General features: G+C 51.6%; 1 protein-coding gene across 1 annotated transcript in view; it reads right to left on the reverse strand.

Moving 5' to 3' along the window:
- The window catches only part of sipa1l1 (signal-induced proliferation-associated 1 like 1), a 77,331-nt gene that overhangs the window by 9,068 nt on the left and 46,788 nt on the right, over window positions 1-21,475 (reverse strand). Inside the window, exons 3-15 of the mRNA XM_064339628.1 lie at window positions 19,181-20,958; window positions 16,754-16,884; window positions 15,735-15,923; window positions 14,497-14,671; window positions 12,529-12,632; window positions 11,784-11,941; window positions 7,256-7,835; window positions 5,700-5,974; window positions 4,704-4,982; window positions 4,367-4,510; window positions 2,738-2,880; window positions 1,386-1,483; window positions 721-1,154 (exon numbers count right to left, since the gene is read on the reverse strand). Of these exons, the coding sequence (XP_064195698.1) occupies window positions 721-1,154; window positions 1,386-1,483; window positions 2,738-2,880; window positions 4,367-4,510; window positions 4,704-4,982; window positions 5,700-5,974; window positions 7,256-7,835; window positions 11,784-11,941; window positions 12,529-12,632; window positions 14,497-14,671; window positions 15,735-15,923; window positions 16,754-16,884; window positions 19,181-20,723 (4,253 nt within the window). The 5' untranslated portion in view covers window positions 20,724-20,958. The remainder of the gene's footprint in view (window positions 1-720; window positions 1,155-1,385; window positions 1,484-2,737; window positions 2,881-4,366; window positions 4,511-4,703; window positions 4,983-5,699; window positions 5,975-7,255; window positions 7,836-11,783; window positions 11,942-12,528; window positions 12,633-14,496; window positions 14,672-15,734; window positions 15,924-16,753; window positions 16,885-19,180; window positions 20,959-21,475) is intronic.

The following is a 21,475-nucleotide window of genomic DNA, read 5'->3' on the forward strand; positions in this document are numbered from 1 at the left end:
CAAAAGCGGTTTCGCCTGAAATCCACCGGACCCGAGCCGCTCGTCCTGACCCGGTACACCCCGACCCAAAAAAAGAGATACGCTTCTCCTGTACGTTTCTTAAGCACACGGCATCTTCCGCTGCACCGCGCCTCAAACGAGCTCAGAACCTTAGCTGCGAGCTGACTGCACAGCTTCAAAGAGAACCTTTATTTTTAACCTTCCTCGCAGTGTTTCTGAGGAGATGTAACGCGCGGGTTTGAATTGGAGGGGTGCGCTGTCGCAGAGAGCTCTAGAAGAGACAGGACGGCCTTCGGGTAGAGCGGTGAGAGAGAAAAACGCAGGGTTCCAATGCGTGCGATGAAAGCAGCAAACTGAATATTGAGGACACGATATAATTTAATAGGGTTTCATCAGAAAGTTTCAAGACACACCAAGGCTCTCAAGTGAAACAAGAGGAGACAGCACTTCGGTGAAAGAGAAGGCAAACGTTTCACAGGGGATGATTCTCGGGGCTAACAGTCCTGGAAAATTTTAGCTCTCTTTTACTAGGGGAAATGTGAAGTGTAATGTGATTGAATCCTGTCTGTGATTATTTAAAGTGGCACAAACATTTATGAATATGACAACATGGGTAAAGTAAAATATGACTTGAATGTACGTGTGAAATGAAGCAGAGAGTACGGAGGAGGAAGCATTTCGGCGTATCCCACAAGTCCGTGCGGCAGGCGGGGGCAGTACCTGCTGTGCGCGGCGTCCCCCATGCTGTAGGTGCTGCTGTCCCTCATCAGGGGGTGGGCGGATTTGGGGCGGGTGGGCCCTTCGGCGGCCCCCGGGGGCACGGGCGACTCGGCGGCCGGGGGGGACCTCTCCAGCATGCGCCGGCCGCCCTCCGTGGGGCTGTGCCAGGGGGAGGGGGCCCTCTCTCTGGGGCCCGGGGCCCCGGGGGCCAGCAGGGAGCTGGTGCTGCTGTGCGAGGCCCCGTACGAGGCCGCGTCGATGCCGCTGTCGGCCGACGCCCCCTGCAGGATCCCGCCCCCGAAGCCGTTGATCTCCGAGTCGGGCTGCTCCCCGCCCCCGGCCCCGCCTCCCATGTCGTACCACTTGTCCTCGCTGTGGGCGGAGCTAGAGCTGGACAGGGTGTTGCTGCTGGAGTGGGCGGAGTAGGCGGAGTCCTGCGGGGGACAGGGAGAGGGCTGTTGCTCAGATGGGTCCCTATATGCATCTAAGGCTACTAAAAAAAGGCTGTGACGCACAACTGCTGCTAAACTGAGAGTAAACTGGCCATACAAACAAACAGAGCTGCTACGTTGCGTTTGGCTCTAATACATGGAAATGTCAGTCTGTCCTAACCCTAACCCTTACTCTGAAATGTATGAAGCCGTTGGCTGATGTGCGTGTCCTACCTGGCTGCTCTTCTTCGGGGACAGGTGAATCACCTGCTCCTGCCTCTGTATGCGGGGGCCACCAGAGTATGGGGGGCCAGACTTGGAGATGGGAGCGTCTGAAAAAAAGACATGGACACACATGCGCACAATTAATACACACACACACACAAATAAAAACAAGAAATGCACATAAGCGAGGTCACATGATTTACTAAAACTTCACACTGAAAGTCGACCCATTCGAAAAGGCTGTATTTTTCTGTCTTTGCACCAAGCTTTTATGTAACTAAACCTGGAGCCATGGCAGGGAAAGGAGCCGTATAATTGCTAAGGTGTTATGTAAAGCAAACAGCGCACAGACACAGATGGTCCTGGAACATTCCGGAACATTCCATTCTGTTCCAGAGGCCTAAGAGAGGGCAGAGAATGGCGCTAATAACATAGCGCTTCTCACGGATACGGTTCGCTCAGTCCGAAAGCTGCTACTCAGCAGCTGCTATCAATGGTGGGCCTGCACCATTCTCTCTCACATTGTGTGGGCTCTTTGACCTTTGACCCCCACACACTGCAGCTACGTCAGACTGCAGGTACACAGCCATTGCCCAGCCATGACCTCATTTGTATTATTTTTTTGAGAACAGAAGGAAGGGCTTTATTGCCTATGCCAGGCATGCCCACAGGAGCTGCCATGGCCTGAGAATACTGATTTAAACAGTAAATAATGTAAATTATTATTATTATTATTATTATTATTATTATTAATTGCATCTAATGAGTAATAGGCAGAACATCAGCTCAGAGGGAGACACACCCTCTCTAATAGGCCAGGTCCTTATTTGTGAGGAGAAATTTAAGGTGCTGGGAGGTAAGAGAAGTGTACACAGACCGCCCGCTCAGGGGTCACATGATCTGCATCAATGTGTTTGCCAGATGGACACAGCAGCACATTATAAAAGGAAGGAGAGAAAGAAAGAGGGAAGAAGAGAAGAAACCCAGGAATGGAAGGACAAAGAAGAAGGAGAGACTAAGCAGAATTAAAACAGAAGAGAGAATCATTGGAGGAAAATCTTATCTCCCTGTATAACAGCTTCCAAGTACACGGTGGTAGGAGGCTTGGACTTAGGAAAACTCATTTGACGACCAGTTGCCCACCCACAGTATCTACCAATTAGCCCAGCCCATCACTGTACTCCACTGCTTACTTATAGAATTACTGTTAGCCCTGAACACTATACAGCACTGTCTTAGTACAACCGCATTATCATTAATCCCAACCACTGTTCCCCACTACCCTTCCCACAGCTTCATCATTAGCCCCACCCACTGTAAACCCCTCCCCCTCATTTGCACTTTGTGGGGGCCTTCTTCACCTGCTGAGCCTCTGTCTCCTCCGCCCCTGGCTCCTCCCCCATCGTCTGACTTTGGCCAGCTGGCTGTGGACTTGCTGCTGCCACTGGTGTCCCCAATGCCAGGTCGATCCACAGAGAGAGGAGAGTGTCTGCTACCCCCAAACCTAAGATATCAAGGGCAGAGAGCATCCATTTTGCCCACATTTTGCTACTCCCCAAGTCTAACAGAAATACAGACCACACACATAGGCATGTGCTACACACGTACACACACCCATACACGCACGCACACAAACACAAGTTCTTGTCAGTGAGAGATTAACAGCCATTTAGCAAACGCTCTTACCCAGAGTGACTTACACAACCTTTTACATAGCATTTACTACATTGCATCCATTTATACAGCTGGATATATAATGAAGCAATGCAGGTTAAGTACCTTGTGTCCTACACAGGAATCAAACCTATGACCTTTCGATTACAAGCGCAGTTCTTTACCCACTATGCTACACCGCCAACCATTCAAAAGAAAATGCCATGGTCTAATGTGGGTACTGTTATTATCAACACTTTTTAAACTCAATGCTGTTTCAGGTTTTAAAGGGAAGCATGCATTTTCAATAAGAGATGCTTTCTCTTTCAGTAATAAGAGCTCAACTTCTTAATGCAAGGTACCAAGGTTTCTCATTAATACCAATATTCTTCAAACAAAAAAGCCATTGAGACTTATTTAATGAGTCTCCATAATAAACATGAAACTTTAATGAAGAGCATTGCTTGGTTTAAAGGCTTAATTTCCATGTTTAATTGCACCATGTGCTACATATACACCCTATCAGAAACATTAAATCAATTTCCTGTTTTAAAATCTGTTTGTAACAATTAGTTTCTCACTAAGCTCATTAGATTTGGTTTCTCATTAATATAGATGAGAACCACTCAACACTGCACTGCACTGAAACAAAATGTAAACATAAATCTATATTAAAGAAGGCTAAATAACAATATGTAGTATCTATAAGACTAAAGCCTTTAACCCTAATAAAGACAGCTACAGAGCAGGACATAATAATAACCATAATTAATTCCTTGCATTTATATAGCGCTTTTCTATGATGAGGGGAAAACTAGCCTCAGCCACCACCAATGTTCAGCACCCACATGGTAGCCATTTTGTGCCAGAACACTCATCACTAAGGTGGAGAGGGAGAGAATGATTTTGAGCCAATTAAAATGGGAGATGATTAGGTGGAAGAAGGTAGAAAGAGCCAGGTTGGGAATTTAGCCAGGATTTTAGCCCCCAACTCTTTGCGATGAGTGTCATGGAATCGTTAGGTTAATGTGTACAGCAGTGTCCCCATTATTGCACTGGGGCTTTGGGGTTTATTTGACCAGAGGGAGGCTCGCCCCCTACTGGCCCACCAATACCACTTCCAGCAGCAACTTAGTTTTCCCAGGAGGTTTCCCATCCAAGTACTAACCAAGCACACACTTCCATAACTGCAGCCATTCGGCAAGAGCAGTATATATGGTGGAACGGCTACTGGCCTACACAAAGACATGCTCTCTGGCACAGGGTGGTTTGGGAGAATGTGGAGGAATGCCACTGATGTTGCGGATTAGAAGTCTTGGTGCGTTTGCGAATCTTACCCTTCGGGCATAGACTTCTGCCGCCAGTGAGCGGGGCCTGTGTCGCTGGAACAGGAGAGGCTGCTGGGAGAGCTGCGGTTGTGCGGCGAACGGCCAATCATCATGGAGGAGGCCAGCGCATAGTTCTCCGAGCCAGGAGAGATCCTGCGAGAGATAGAGAGAGAGCATCATGGAGAGGAAGACAGAGAAAGCGAGAGGGATAGACAAATGGAGAGAAACAGACAGGACAGAGAAAGAGACAAACAGGTTGGTAAAGGAAGAGGCTAACATAGAAATGGTGACGAAACGGTTAAGCCGTCCTTTTCCCTGCGGCTAAGCTAAGTGGTTCTGGGCGCACCTCTTGGGGTCGAGGGGCCGGCCGTCGCTGGACACGCTGCGGGGGATGGCGGGCCGCTCGGCGGACAGCGTCTTGCCCATGCTGCCGCCCAGGCTGACGGCGCGGTTGGGCGTGCCGGCGTGGCTCTGCGGCGAGGCGGTGAGAGACTGCTGCGGGCTGGACGACGTGCGCTGCCACTTGTTGTTGTTGTTGCGGAAGGGGAACTTGTACTCGAACGAGACGCTCTCCGAGCTCGACTTGAAGTCCGATCCCGGCATGTTCTTCAGCTCCGAGCATCCCCTGCAAGAGGTGGAGGTAGCACACTGAATTTACTACATTTCCCAACAGTCTCTGCAAGAGACTCCTAGAAGTCTGTAAAAAGAGTAAGGTTAGCTACACCACAGATTCCACAGACCCAGCTTTACGTAATACTTATACTTTCATGTTATCCCTGTCTTCAAAGCAGAAACATTTAAATTTGATCAATTTAGCAGGAACATTTAAATTTGATAAATTTTTGTGAAATTTTGAGATTGTGAAAAAGAAAACTGTTGCAATAGACACTCTGTAGTTAAAGTGTTGGTTCTGAGGATTCTGAATTCACACAGTCACATCTATTAACTACATCTCCCAGCAGCCCCTGCAAGATGGGAAGGTTACACACTAAATCTACCATGTCTCCCAGAAGTGGAGAAATTCTGCTGCTAAATTTCCCAGCAGTCATTTCAAGAAGATAGTGTCAAACACTGAACTTACATTTCAGAATTTCACTACAGGAGGTTGGCGGGAGGGTACAGTGCAGAGGTGGAAAAACCAGGTTCAGAAAGTAAAATTCCACCTGGATTCCACCTTCCAATCACCTGGATTTCCTAACTAGCACAATTCTTCAGCCAGAAGTCACAACTAGTGAAATCAGCTGGCTGAGTTCATGGGTAAAACGCATAACAGGACTTCCACTTTCCGACCCCCTGGACTTTCCTCCTCTGGTTGATGGCGGCTTGTGAAAACGCGGCGTACCTGCGGGGCGTGGCGTCCTCGTGCGGGGGTATGATCACCACCTTGACGGAGACGGAGGTGCGCAGCAGGTCGATCATCTGCTCGTGCGTCAGCGTCGCCACGGAGACCTTGCAGATCTCCACCAGCCGGCTGCCCTGCCGCAGCCCCGCCTGCCAGGCGTAGCCGTACGGCTCCACCTCCGCCACGATGCCCTCGTAGTTGATGTGGAAGCCCAGCTGGCCCAGCCCGTTCCGCCGCAGGGTCATCTCCGAAGTCTCGCACCCCTTGGTCAGGAGCTGCGGGGGCGAGTGGGGCACTTGGTCACTCTGAGGAGGTTAGGGTTCTGTTACAAAGGCTAGGGTCTGTAACAGTGCGTGGGCTAAATGTTTGTGGAGGTCCGTTAAAGAGTGGGAGTCTAATACACTTCATGGCGTGGGGTCTGTTATAATTTATGGAGGTCGGTTACAATGTGTGAGGTCTGTAACAATGTTGAGGTCTGATTTTATGCTTGGTATTCTATTCCAGCGTGTGGGGTTTGTTAAAGTTCACGGAGGTCTGTTACAATGTTGAGGTTTGATTTTGTGTTTGGTATTCTATTCCAGTGTGCAGGGTCTGTTAAGAGTGTGGACCTCTGTTACATAGTGCAGGGTCTGTTACAAGATAAGGTCCATTTCAGTACATGGAGTCTGTTTTCATGTTTTGTAGTCTGTTCCATTGTATGGTGTCATATCCATTCAGACTCCACCATCCGAGAAATCTCCCCTGATTATATTACCTAGACACTAAAATAGTATCAGTATCTATATGCAGCCATATACCTGAGACTAGCATCAACCGTGACAGTTTATAAAAAGAAAAAGGGCAGTGCATGGGCTTCAGTTTTTAGACTCACTATTTATATTGCATGGATCAGCTGATACACAAGGCAGTGCACAGAGTGAGTCATCCATATGACTACAGATCAGTGGATATATGCATCACACAGGATATCCTAATATAAGCAAACTATAAATGCCACAACAGTAGGCAGCTAAAACCCTCATAGAGATAGGAGCCTTTGAGAAACACTCAGTACTTCCTCTTCCATTGCAGCTAAAATACTAGCCACCATTCTTTAAAATGGACAGCAACATTATCATTGTTGTCATGTCCTGTTCTTTCAAACACTGAATCGCTGATAGCCTATAAAGACAAATGGACACGGTTATCTGGACGGTCAAATAATAATCACTATAATTACTACATGTAGCACTCTACATCTTTCTAAAACCAGACATCGGGGGATGAATTTTAATGCCATTCTAGGAGGTATGACTTCTTGCATGCATCCTTGTGCCTCATTCAAATTGGATCATTTATGTAAGCTTGACCATCTTTGACCATGAATGACTAAAGCTTCAGAGGAACCCTATATATACACATGTACTGGAAGGGTCTTTGTTTTTGTCAGGTTCAGCCTTTCACAAACAGTTTGATAAGATTATGGTCGTTCGCACACATGTCCACTCGCACTGCATTCTGTTACCGTTCTTCACCGGCCGCCACCTCCGCGGCGGCCCGGCGCTCCGGGGCCTCACCTCGAGACGCTTGACGACCTCGCGGAAGTCCTCGGTGTTGTTGTTGACGGAGCGGAGCGCCACGCTCTCCCCGCGCTCGTAGAAGATCTTCATGGAGGCGGGGCTCCCCAGCGTCCAGCCGATGACGTCGCGCACGGCGCAGTTGAACACCACCGCCTTGGCCTCCTGGTCCACCAGGACCAGGAACTCGTTGGAGACGGCCAGCAGGGCCTCCAGCTCGCCGCCGGCGCCGTGGTCCTCCACGTGGACGGGCCAGGTGACCGCGCCCAGGCTGCGGAGCTCCGCCCCCGCGTAGGGCCGGCTCTTCTCCTTGCGCTTGTGCGCCAGCGAGATGAAGGGGAACTTGCCCGACGGGTCGATGGGCGTGTTGGTCACGTGACGCTCCGCCAGGTCGCGCAGGTACTCCTGGCGCGTGCGCGTCGCCATGGCGCGGAACTTCTCCGACTTGTGGGCGGCGTTCTCGCCGTTGATCACCTTGGCCAGCAGGAAGTCCCGGAACACGGTGGACTTGGGGAAGGTGACGTCCTTGGGGATGGGCGGCCCAAAAGAAGGGACATCCCGAGACCTAGCGACTGCCACACTGCGGAGAGACCACAGTAAAACACGGTTATCTGTACTCCAGTTACAGAGACATAAATGGTACTGGTAAACGGACTGCATTTTTCTAGCGCTTTTATCCAAAGCGCTTTACAATTGATGCCTCTCATTTGCCAGAGCAGTTAGGGGTTAGGTGTCTTGCTCAAGGACACTTCGACACACCCAGGGCGGGGTTCGAACCGGCAACCCTCCGACTGCCAGACAACCGCTCTTACCTCCTGAGCTATGTCGCCCCTTGAACTTCAATTCAATAACAAGTTGAATTGAAGTTCAACTGAGAATAGATGAGACTGGCCAGATTAAGAAAGCCAGGCTAGGACTTTTTTTCCAAGGACATTGTTTAATTAGCACTTCGAGTCAGGGTGTCAGTTTAAGATCTCATCAGAAAAAAACCTTAGCACTGCACTGAAAGGCTTTATTATGCTTGAGAAGGCAGCCCCCAGTAGGCCCATCACAACTACATCCAACACCAACCTGGCTTTCCCCAGGTGTCTCATCCAAGTACTAATCAAGCCCAACTCTTCTTAGCTTCATTACCCTGCTCTGCTTAGTTCAGTACTAACTGAGCCCACTGCTACTTAGCTTCAGTTCTAACCAAGCCCAGCCTCACTGCCTTCAGCCATGCCGCCATCTTCATTCATGACGAAATAGCAAGGTGATTATGTAATTAATAATGCATGATACCATATTATTCATGCAATTAATAATGTTCAGAAGGAATAAAAAAATGAACATCCATTAAAAATATCTAAATATTGTAAAATCATTTGTTGTGGAAACTAAAGATTTTTCTCTTGTTTCTGAATACAGAACATTTTAAATGGAATAATTAACACATTTTTAAATGTCGTCTAGATGTGTGGGTTGTCAAGTTTGAGCAGAAAAAACAGAATTGTTGATTTTTTCTTAGGTGTTTTTTTTGTCTCAAAGGGACTGCAGTAGGAGTGGGTTTGGATAGCATCCCCTATTGAAAATACATAATGTGTCTAGGCAAGGGTTTTAACTTCAACTTCCTACCTCTGTACATATCACCCCAACAGCACATACGGTGCATGGACGCAGTTGTTCCCTCTCTAACCTCTCTTCTTCCCTTCTTTTTCACTGATCTACTGGAACGGACAATGACGCTTCCTGTTCTGTCTGGAATGCGAGGAACTTTGGTGGTTACCGCAGTTACGAGGGGTGAGACGCGGTTTGTTCCAACCACATTCTTCCCAGGAGTAGGGGGGGAAGGGAACACCAGTACTGGGATGAGGAGCCAGGCCTCAAACAGGTTTTACAGGCAACACTCTCTCTGTGGATACATCTTTTATCCCTTTCTGTGTGTGTGTATGTGTGTGTGTGTCTGTCTGTCTGTCTGTCTGTGTGTACGTGTGTGTGTGTGTGTTCGTGTGCACGAGTGTATGTGCATGCATATGTGTGTGTGTGTGGATGTGTAGGTGTGTGCATGTGTGTGTGTGTGTGCGTGTGTATTTGCATGTATGTGTTTGTGTGTGTGTGTGAGCATGTGCGATTTAGCGTGTGTGTGTCTGCATTTTTCCACCTTCATTTCTTTTTCCATTGTGTTTTGTATTATGGAATTATGCCACCCACTCCCACATACGTATGAAGCACTGTGACTCAAGCACTTTGACTTAAACACACGCACACCTCTGATGCTCTGGCCAGCAAATGAGCTATTTCACACAATGCAGTTCACACAGCAGGGCCTACTACTGGGAATGGTCTGGAGGATGAAGCAGTTGTGGAATTGCATCATATCCCCCGGGGGGAAGGTCTCTAAAGTGCAAAGAGCTCAGTATTTTTAGACCCCTTTCTCACCAGCTCGGGCTCGGCGAAGCACTCCGGATCTCCGAAACGCAGAATCGTGCATCGTGTGGGTGAACTGCGCTGGATCCGCCGCTCACCCAAGCCCACTCTATCTCAACCCGACGGGACTGGAGAACCTTACGAGCCTTTTAAACAACACGCCGATCCTCAGCGACAGCAGCCACTCCCAACCACCCCGGAGTGGCTATTAAAGAAACATCAGAGGTTCCTTTAACAGAGGCCACCAGCCTCTCAGAGCATATCTAGCGTTTCCAATGATCCCGATCGAATGGATAATCTAGAGCGTACTAGTCCATTAAACAGCGGGGGGCGGCGGCGACGGTGCTGGCCGATTTATGCCGGTGTAACGGCCACTTAAATCCCCCTTCGGGCTGCCCACCTCGAAGCCATTGGGAAGCAATCATCTGAATTAAAGGAGCCGCACGCTCACGTCTCCCAGCTGCACCGCGTTTCAGGTCCAGGTTGCGGTTTCGAGCTCTCTCGCGGTCCATAAAACCACCGGGGGCACGTGGAAAGAAGGTGGAAAGAGCGCTCGAGATGAACACGCCGCTGCTCTGCGACCCTCCAGCCTGGTTCTCGCACTCGGCGATGGAATACGCCTAATTATACAGGCAGAGGTGTCAGGGCCCGTCTCAAGGCTAAACTAACTCAAGGGCGTCTGCTCAGGTGCCTGAATATTTCGCGAGCGAGGGAGAGGAGAAGATTAAAGCCGTCCCTGAGGGTGCCCGGGAGGAGGTGTGTGTGGGAGTGACGGGAGGACTGCGTCGAGAACAGATCACAGGTTTCTGCTGGGATGGGGCGCGTCGAGCCACCCCCCGGTTTCTCGGACTGGGCGCGTCGCGAGGCCGACCCCGCGCTCTTCTCGATCTTCGTTCGGCTCGCGCTACGGTCGCGAGCGCCGCGCCGCGTCTCTCTCCCGAACGCAACCCGGTACATTCTGCGTGGGAATTAGGCCGTCCCCCGGGGAACGATTAAAGCAGCATGCTGTAAACCTGATTAGCAATTAGCACATCCATTAGCGCCGCGCTCAAGGGGCGGGAGAGAACCGGGGGAAAGGACGGAAGGAGGCAGAGAGAGAGAGACGAGGTCTGAGCTTCGCTCCGCTTCTTCCAGAAGGAGGAGTGCGCACGTGCTCTCGGCACCTCCCTCCTGTCTCTTTGTTCTGCGCTTGGTGCAGGGTACGGCCATTAGCATTAAACAGCGGCCCCCGCGGCTAAATAGGCCCGCAGGGAAGGAGGAAGTTCCCCATAACAAAAGCCTGAGGAAATGCTGACTGTTCCAGCCCTGGCTGGTAGCTCCGCAGGGAGAGGCGTAATTGGCGATTCCCACGCCTGGCGTATGAGAGGGGTTCAGATGGTTCGGGGTTCGCGTTTCATCGATATCTAGCGATCCCCGTTGATTGATCAGGAACCTGTGGGCTGCATGTTGAAACTGCGTATAAAAGGTCTTCCTCCAACTCCACTCTTTGCAAGCTTAACTGTAGTCTGTGGTGTGAAAAGAAGCAGCTGGTGTTTCAGGGGAGAACCGCGGCTGTCTGCACTCTCCAGAATCAGCAGTGGGGTTCGCACATGAACGCGGTTGCAGTTGCAGACAGTTCCAAATTAGGGTGAGAACTGGACATGTTCAACCCCACATTGGGCACCAAAAATAATAAAAAAATAAAATAAAATTAGATGAGTGGGCAGGAGCTCTGTAGACCCGCCCTAACCTGGCGATCATTCACAACTCTGAGCTCAAGTGTTGGGGAAAGGGTGTGGGGATCTGGCGAGAATGTGACACTAACATCCTCAAAACATTATCACAACGTCCCCATAACTATCCCATAATGTCCAAGTAACACATTCATAATGTCTCCTCATAACATCGTCCAAAGGATTTTAGTGTTTAAGTGACTAAAAATGGGTTAATGGCCAAAGTATGAGTATGAGAGGGGGTTAGGGAAGATGTTTAGAATCCTGTGTATTATAGTATGTCTATTAATCCTGTGTATATTAATGGACAACTATTCCGATGTCCGTTAATTACAGAATAACAGGGTGTGGCCAGTAAGGAATGCATGGTTTAGCATGTAGCGTGCGGCCCGGCGTGTGACCTCTCTCACCTGTAGCAGGTGTTGTCGGAGCAGGGGTTGTGCGCCCGCACCACGACGAAGACGTGCTGGAAGTGGGAGCGGATGTTCTTCGGGGTGAAGGGCTGGGCACCGGGCTCCTGGAACACGATGGTGACGATGTCGTTGCCGATGTGCCGCTTCCTTAGCAACTGCGAAGGGGGAGGGAGCAGGGTGGGGAGAGAGGCTTAGAGCCCTGAGGTCGATCTCCCCACGGGTCACTGCTTTCGTATTCTTAACCAGTTGACTTTCCCAGGAAGACACAATCGCCCAATCAATCAAGTAATCTACAAACCAACCAATCACCCCACCAATCAATGACAATCAACAAATCAGTCAATCAATAAAAAAGGCAACCGACCAATCCACCCACCAATCAATGAATTAATCCGTCAATTAAAAAAATGTAATCAACCAGTCAACCCATAAATCATTGTCACTTAAATCTAGCATACATTTTCCCAAGAGGACTGGAAAAGCGAAATTGAGATATTATTTCTTGTTCCCCTGAAACGATAGCTGACTTGAGAGACACTCCTGGTAAAAAAAAAAAAGAAAACAAACTGTGGAAAAGAAACAAGCAAGAGCTGTGTGGTTCCACTGCCAACTGTAAGATTAAACACGTCATGAAATGGAGCAAGGAGTGCAAACTACTCTAATGTGCCAAAGGGCAGCAATAACTCCAGAAATGTGGTCAGTGCTTTTCCTGTAGAGTAGTAGGGAGTGGTCAGTGCTTTACCTGCTGCTTGTTGTTGGGGGTGTAGGGCAGCATGGTGGACACATGGAACATGATCTCGTAGTCCTTGTAGGTTGTGTACAGGGAGTGGGTCCCTGTAGAATCGGCTGCGACAAAAACAACATAGCATTACCAAAATAGCCCAGACACCCCTCGCAAGACCCAGATGCCCCTAAGCCTGCAGCCACAAAAAGCCTTTATTGTTTTATAAAAGACAGTCCAACCTCCTTTGCTTTATTCAGATGGGAGAGCAGAGAGGGTAACAGATAGAGAAGGGTTCGCAAAAAAAGTAGCATGGCAGGGGTTCAAACCCCAAAAACCCACAGGCATATTTGTATCTTGATAGACTGCACCACACATCTCCCCAGACTCCCATTTGTTAGTGAGATACCCCAAACCCCAGAGCCTTTACAGATCAGTGATCATTTAGTGGCAGAATTAATCCATTATGACATGTTCAGGCAGCAGTGGTCATAGTCCATACTGTCTGACCCTGTCTGCTTATGGTAATGAAACATCAATAGGAGCCGATGCCTTCAGAGATCCTGAATTAGGAGTTTGGCGTGCATCCACTTCTGGCTTCTAATGATATCTGACACCGGGTGCCCTGAGAGATCAAAATGAGCCTTAGCCTGCTTACTTCCCCTCGTCGTTCCGTGGCTCGGATAGAGTCGCATTCGTAGGGGAGAGGTGGGGGTGGGGGAGAAAATATCAACAAATGTAATTAAGTGTGTGATTTCGGTAATGGAGGCTTTTTGGTATCGCCACCTCCACAGCAGTGTAACTGTAACGGGGGGGGTAAGCGTCAACTGCACTACATGGTTCACCGATCTCCTCACCCAGGGGGGAGAGATAAAATAAAACAAGGAGTGGGATTTAAAAAGGAGAGGGAGGGAGGGAGAGGAAGAGATTTAAAAAGGAGAGGGAGGGAGAGAGAGAGAGAAAGAAAGAGAGAGAGAGCGAGAGAGTGTGTGAGAGCAAGAGAGAGAGAGAGAGCTGTGGGTGGGAAGAGATAACAGGAGAAAGAGGAGGAAGCAGAGGCTTTTACAGGATTATTACAGGAATTTATAGGAAATTAATAATGATAGCAGTAAAAAAACTCTGTCACAACACAGGCACAACCAGGCAGAATTCAGCTGTTATGCAGCTGTGTTGATAAGGAAAAAATGAATTACAAAATTAATTACAGAGAGACAGAGAAAGTGAGGAACCTTAGTCTTTTAGGTATCCTTCATTGCACAGAACAAAAAGGACAGAAAAAGAGACCTAAATTCACAGAATTAACAAATATATACACTCACACACGCATGCACGCACACACAAAGAAAAAAATAAAATAAAATAAAAACACAAAGAGAGAGATATGTTATATCTGTGTAAAATATATAGTATGTGCATATTAATTGAGAGGTTGCATTGTTAAGTTTTAAGTTAAGTTTTGTTCTGTTATTATTCTTTGTAACATTTGATTCGACAACACAGTGCATGCCATGCAAGAAAAAGCACCTTGAAATTGAAAGTGGAATTGAAATTGAGAGAGAAACTGAGAGAGAAAGAGCGAGAGACTGAGAGAGACTGAGAGAGAGAGAGAGAGAGAGAGAGAGTGCTGTAGGCAGACTGATGAAGGCACAGGGAAGCGTTGCTAGGCAGTGCGGACCCAAGGCTGCTCAGGTTTGTGCTCTGAATTTTACAGCAGCACCCACGCTCTCCGTATGTATGAATCCCAGCACTGTGCCCTCGTGGTCAGACCCATAAACATGACCTTCATGACCAATAGGCAGCTGAGCCTTATCCCAACCGCCGTCTGATTGGGCCATAAACCACGGCCAAGACTGTCGCTGCATATCAAAGATGCTCCACTGCACACTGGCCACACACCGACACCTTATGAATGAAGATGACACCTCAGGAACTATTGTCTGCGACAGCTCGTAAACCACTCCCCCCTGCCCCCACGGAAGTGGGACGTACTCTTGGTGTCCAGCTGGGCGCGGTACTTGTTGAAGCCCTTGAGGCGCACGCGCTCCCCCAGCAGCTGCAGGAACTCCTCCAGGGCGGGGCCGGCCGACTCGTTGTTGTACATCTCCTCCTCGCTGCTCTGGCCCGCCTGGCAGTACATCACCCCCACCTTCAGCTGGAAGCTGAGCTGCAGGCCGAGCACAGAACCAGCCAGAGGGGGTTTAAACCAGAGCCAGCAAGGGCTGACAGGACCAGCACCGGACAAGAGCACTGTTACTGACACTCATCACATCCGCTCATACCTCATCACACTTCATTATATCCGCTCATACCTAATCACACTCCCTCACACCTCATTACCTCGTCACATCCGCTCACACCTCATCACCTTCCCTTACACCTCATCACATTGCCTCACACCTCATCACCACATCACATCCACTCACACCTCATCACCATATCACATCCGCTCACACCTCATAACCTCATCACATCCGCTCACACCTCATCACCACATCACATCCGCTTACACCTCATCACATTCCCTCACACGTCATTACCTCATCACATCTGCTCACACCTCATCACCTTATCACATTCCCTTACACCTCATCACATCCGCTCACACCTCATCACCATATCACATATGCTCACACCTCATCACCATATCACATCCGCTCACACCTCATCACCTTATCACATTCCCTCACACCTCATTACCTCATCACATCCGCTCACACCCTCACCTCAACCTCCATCACACATCGCTCACACCTCATCACTCCACATCACACTCATACCATCACATCCGCTCACACCTCATCAATCACATCCCTCACACTCATCATTCCCTCACACCTCAATTCCATCTCACACACTCATCACCATCACATCTCACCCTCATCACCATCCATCCTACACCTCATACTCACAATCCGCTCACACCTCATCACCACATCACATCCGCTCACACCTCATCAGCTTATCACATTCCCTCACACCTCATCACTGCATCACAACCGCTCACACCTCATCATTCCCGCTCACACCCTATCCATCCGCTCACACCTCATCACACCCGCTCACATCTCACCACATGTGTGACGGTGGCAGTGGTGTTGGAGCGGAGAGTGTGATGAATGTGAGCGGCGGGAGTGTGAGGATGCAGTGTGAGCGCTGTGGGGTGGAGAGCGGAGAGGCTATGAGGTGACAGTAAGTGCCCGTGAGGCAGCATCGGCGGCGGGACACACCCCCTGCTCATCCAGCTTCATCAGCTGCTCGGTGACCTTGGGCGTGTTGAGGGCCAGCCGCAGGCAGTGGGCGTTGAGCTCGGGCACCAGGTACTCCAGGACCTCTTTGAGCGCCAGGCCGCGGGGTGTGCCGTGTTTGGAGGTGGACGGCACGGCGTCCTCCAGGATGGACCCACGCAGTGTGGTCAGCTGCGGACGGAGCACAAGGGGGCGGGGTTACTCAGCGGGTCACCTAACAGCTGTCTGACCTCGCCAAGTGTGCCAGATCCTGTGGTATCTAAACCTCTTCTGTGAGAGACAGCAGAACCTGACCACTCCCTACACCATGCTACAAATACATCTTTATTATTTGAATATATTGCCAAAGCAGTTCAAAAACCAACAACAGTGCTAATGTACATACCACACTGGATCCATTTCTTATTAGTTTTTGTCATTATTTGTATTACCATTTGTATTTTTATTGTCATTTTTTTACATTAATATGTACTTATTATTTTGAAATGTATAAGCCATCTCCATCTCTCGCTCTCTCTCTCTCTTTACCTCTCTCTCCATCATTCTCTCTCTCTTCCTCACGCACAGCAGAGTTAAACTGCCCACACCTACCCACACCTGCCCACTCGCTGGCTTCCTGAATCAGAGGAGCCGTCTCTTTAAACGGGAGCCATAATACGGATCGGGTTCCGCGTTCACAGGAGCGCCGGGTCCCGGCTGAGGAGCCGGCAGCCGGCGGAGAATCCGAGGCGGCGACGAGCCCCCCGCGGGAGGTGCAACATTTAGCGGGGCGGCGAGCTCTGTCAGGGATCGCGAGCGTTGCGTAACCGCGAGGTGGGCGTCGGGGACGGATATTATCGGCGGGCTGCCTCTTGAAGACGCGCTGGACGACGGCGACGGCGGCTTTTTTGGGGGGACGGGGGGGACGGGGTGCGGAGGGCGTGGTGGGGGGGGGGTGGCATGGGGGGGTGGGGGGGGTGTGGAGACGATGGGGGGTGGTGGGGGTGAGGGGGCACGCTCACCTCGCTGGTGCGGAAGATGACCCGGTAGTTGTACTGAGGGCCGTGCTCCTTGTGGTCCTCCAGCTTCTCGCGCCGGAGGCTCACCGCTACCGGGCCCAGGGTCTCGTCCACGCCCAGGTAATTCCAGTGCTCTGAGAGAGGGAGGGAGGGAGGTAGGGAGAGAGAGAGAGGGGGTGAGAGAGGGAGGTAGGGATAGAGAGAGAGAGAGAGGGAGAGAGAGAGGGGAGGGGGAGGCCAGGGCAATCAGACAGACAGAGAGAGAGACATACAGTCAAGCACTTGAGGAAACTAAGGCTTATAATTAACTATAAACCAGGCAAAGGGAGCGTGCTGTTTGAAACAGTGACTGCGTTGCGCCTGCAGAGTCCATGCAGATAAGATCCATACAGAGACTGCACCATGGGAGAGACTACACCATGGGAGAGACTACACCATGGGAGAGAATGCACCATGGGAGAGACTGCAACATGGGGGAGACTGCACCATGGGAGAGACTACACCATGGGGGAGACCGCACCATGGGAGAGACTGCACCATGGGAGAGAATGCACCATGGGAGAGACTGCACCATGGGAGAGACTGCACCATGGGAGAGACTACACCATAGGAGGGACTGCACCATGGGAGAGACTGCACCATGGGAGAGACTGCACCATGGGAGAGACTACACCATGGGAGAGACTGCACCATGGGAGAGACTGCACCATGGGAGAGACTGCACCATGGGAGAGACCGCACCATGGGAGAGACTGCATCATGGGAGAGACTGCACCATGGGAGAGACTGCATCATGGGAGAGACTGCACCATTGCAGCCAGGAATCTGCCATACCAGGCAAGACTAAGCATGACTGGCCAATTTGAACTTTCTGATCTAGGCAAGGCACACACGACAGTGGAGCGTCAGCTAACACAGCTGGAGGCCCAGAGCCCATTTTCCCTCCTTTTCATTCCGCGATTATCGTCGCACCATCTCCATTTGCCGTGGACATTGTCACAGCAAGAGACGCTCACTTTCATCATAGAAATACGCAGAGCGCATGTGAAATGGCGAAAGCGCGCTTTCCTCCTCACAAATTACATTAATGGCCGCGTGAAGTCGGCCATAGCGGCTTAAAACGACCAACGTCGCGACTCAACGCATCCAGCGCTCTCAACACAGCTAGCCGAGCGGAAAAACAGCCAGTCAATACCAGTGGTGTGCGCGGTGGACGGGCGCGTGTTGACTAATCACATTTTAATGCCGCAGCGCTGCTCCTCCTGTCAAATTTCTGCCTCGTCATCTATGGATTATGACACAGATTTGTGGCAGACGGCTTCCTCTTTAAATCCTAAAAAATTTTTGTGGCGTGCCTGACAGAACCGAACGACTCCACGTTTGCTTATTTCACGGTGACACTGACATCGCGTCAGTGCAACCAGGTGGAGAACGCAGATTTGAGAGAGTAATGCAGAATGTGTGTGTGCGTGTGTGTGGGCGAGAGAGAGAGAAATAGAGGCAGAGAGAAAGAGACAAGAGAGATAGACAGGGAGAGAGAGAGACAGAGAAAGACATAGAGAGAGAGAAAGATGTGTGGAATGCGTTCAGGCAGAACCTGGCTTACTCTCCTGAGAATTATTTTCACCCAGAGCTGAACGCTTCTCTTCTCTATCGATCACTGGATTTTATATCTCTTTTATATCTCCCATTAAGGACACTAGTTTTACTTTCAGCATGAGACTCACTCCTTATTCAATGCTGATTACAGATTTATTTCAAAAAGCATATGTATGAATATTAAAATCTGACTAAAATAAAGAAAGAGAGAAAAGAAATCTTGGTTGGTTCTGGATGATGTCACATTGTGTGGAACCTTGAGTGTTTAAATCTTGAGCCGCTATTATCAACTGATTAAGGAATGAGACTTGCGGAGACCACAGCAAAAGGTAAATATAAAGATCACAGTAAATATTTGGCAGCATAGCACAGCAGGTGTCCTGGGAGTGAACGAGTGGGGAAAGGAATGGTGTATGAGCGAGGCCCTCCCTCCAGGAAGCACAGGGCCAAGGGCACAGAAATACAGCCCAACTGATCGAGCCGCCGACTGCAGCCACCAAATATCATCTAAATATCAACATTGATTACCGTTCCTGCACATTTAATGGCACTGCGCTATAACAGAAGCATAATAGAAGAGCTTGATTCATAGTAGCATTAGCAGTATTGGTATTAGCACTATCATTGTTACTCGTTTCAGTTGTTGTAGAGGGCAAAGCCTTATTGTGCATATATTTTAACCCCGGTACAGGGATGATGGATTATTCAACAGTGCAAATGTGGAATTTGAACTTGTAGATCAACGGTTGATGAGCTATTCATTTCCACCATAGTGCGAGTGAATAAAAAGTACACGGCCAAATTGCTGCATAACAAACAGGAAGCGCTCACCTCGCAGGTAGAAGTACTTCCTGTAGTAGCAGGAACCCAAGTCCACGTGCTCCACGATGTACTGCTTCCCGCGCTCGCTGTGCAGGCCCTGGCCGTCGCGGGGGGCCTCCAGCATGGCCACGCCCGCGTTGGTGAAGTGGTGGCTGGCGGGGGCCTCCAGGGGCCCCTCCTCGCCCTCCCCGGCGGCCGAGCCGCCGGCGCCGATGCCGCCGCCCAGCGAGGAGGGCCTGAGCGTGCGCTCGCCCTCGCCGCCGACCTCGTTGCGGAAGCAGGGGCAGCTGAGCACCAGGTCGTTGGACTTGTCGTCGCCGGGGTCCAGGGCGGGGCCGTCCTTGGCGCTCAGCTCCTCCTGGCTGCCGCAGGGGGAGCTGCAGCCGCCGCCGCCGCCGCCTCCACCCCCGCCACCGCCACTGCCGCCGCTGCCGCCCTGGGCGGAGAGGGAGGGGGAGGCGGAGGCGGCGGACGCGGCGGAGGCGCCGGTGGTGATGTTCTTGCGCTTGACGGCCGCCTGCCGGCTGTGCGCCGCCTGGTTGAGGTCGAACAGGATGCTCTGGACGTCGAAGTGGGCGAAGCCCTTCTGGCAGGTCCACGGCTTCGGGGGCGGGCCGCCGCCGTCCTCGGAGCGGTTGTCCTCGGCGTCGGAGCCCGCCCGGGAGTCGGCGCCCTCGGCCCGGACGCTGCGCAGCTTGCGGAAGATGAACTCGCCGCCCGTCTCCGACTTGGAGCGCCGCTTGGGCGGCTTCTCCCGCTCCTTCAGGCGGCTGGAGGGGCTGCCGCGCTGGGAGCCCGCCGGCCCGCCCTCGGGCAGGTCCAGGGCCGACGGCTTGTGGGCCACGGTCAGCAGCTCGCCCAGCTTCTCCGGGGCGCCGCCGCCGCCGCCGCCGCCGCGCTGGTCCGGGGAGCCGCCGCCGCCGCCGCGGTAGCCCTTGATCATGTCGAAGAAGCTCTCGCCGGAGACGCCGTGCTTGTCGATGGACGAGGTGCTGCCGTACTCGCGGTGGACCGGCGACCAGCCGGAGAAGGACCAGTGCTCGCCGCCGTCGCCGTCCAGCTCGCTGATGGTGATGTCGCTGTTGCTGCGCTGGCGGATGCGGCGCATGCCCTTGCGCGGCGAGCCCATGTAGCCGTCGGGCGACAGGAAGCGGTTGTCCTTGCCGCGGCTGGCCGCGTGCATCTTGTTCTTGAGCGTGTTCTGGATGTTGCGCAGCATGGACGAGTCCTGCGGGCTGATCAGGTGGCCCAGCTTGGAGGACAGGTTGCTCTGCGTCCCGCCCACCGTGCTGGGCGAGTCCGTCTCCACGGTGATGTGCCACACCCCGCCGCCGCCGCCGCCGCCGTCCTTCCTCGGGGGCCAGTCGGCCACGCGGGCCCGCACGCCCATCTTGGGCACGCCGGGCGTGCTCCCGGAGAGGTGGGTGCTCTCGCTGCGGGGCGGCGGCGCACCCCCGTTGGGCAGGCGCAGGCGGCGGGTGTAGAACTCGTCGGTGGCGGGCACCGAGCCGCCGACGGACCGCTCGGTCTGCGAGCGCTTCAGGCTGGTCATGGCGCCCCGGTGTCACCGCCGGCGGGACTGCCACTCGGGCTCAGCGCCGGCCACGGGGGGCATGGGCCGGGGGTCGGCTCCGCGGCGACCGAGGGGGGGGTGGGGTGGTGGAGGGTTTGGGGTTGTTGGGGGGGAGGTTGCGGGGCGGGGCGGTATCAGCTGCTGTCCTCCTTCTTCGGGGGCTCTGACCAATCACTGCTCAGGACCTCGCAGGCAAGCCCTCTTCATCCTGCTCCTGCAAACAGGAAGAGAAGTGTGAACATCCTTTTCTGCTAGAGCTACCTGCTCTCGGTCAGAACTGGTTAATCAAGCGATAGCAGATAAATGACAGATTATGTATTAATAACCATAACCGAGAAGGTTGGAATACCACTGCAGTACACCAAACAAAAAAGAAAAAGAGGTCAGGTGACAGTGAAGCACAGTCGAAGTCCTCCATTAACTGCTGCATGTGAGTACGCGCAAGTGAACACCTTGAATGTGAATATTCTACAAAGAACAGAATAATTTCAGGAAGCTTCAAGTTGCTTTGTCACCTAGGAAACCCATATCGAGAAGCTGCACCCTGAGGAGAGTCTTTTTTTTTTTTGAATGGACCGCACAGTGTCCATGGAGACAGCTCGCATTCCGCACAGGAAGAGCTGCCGAGTCCATCTGGTCCGTGCGTAACCACGGCAGCGCGCTGTTCGCGAACAGCCGGACCAGCGCGCTTTCCACACAGCTACACCAGTGCACTGGTCACACATAGTCAT

Source organism: Anguilla rostrata, chromosome 6 (genome assembly GCF_018555375.3).
Source record: "Anguilla rostrata isolate EN2019 chromosome 6, ASM1855537v3, whole genome shotgun sequence".
NCBI lineage: Eukaryota > Metazoa > Chordata > Actinopteri > Anguilliformes > Anguillidae > Anguilla > Anguilla rostrata.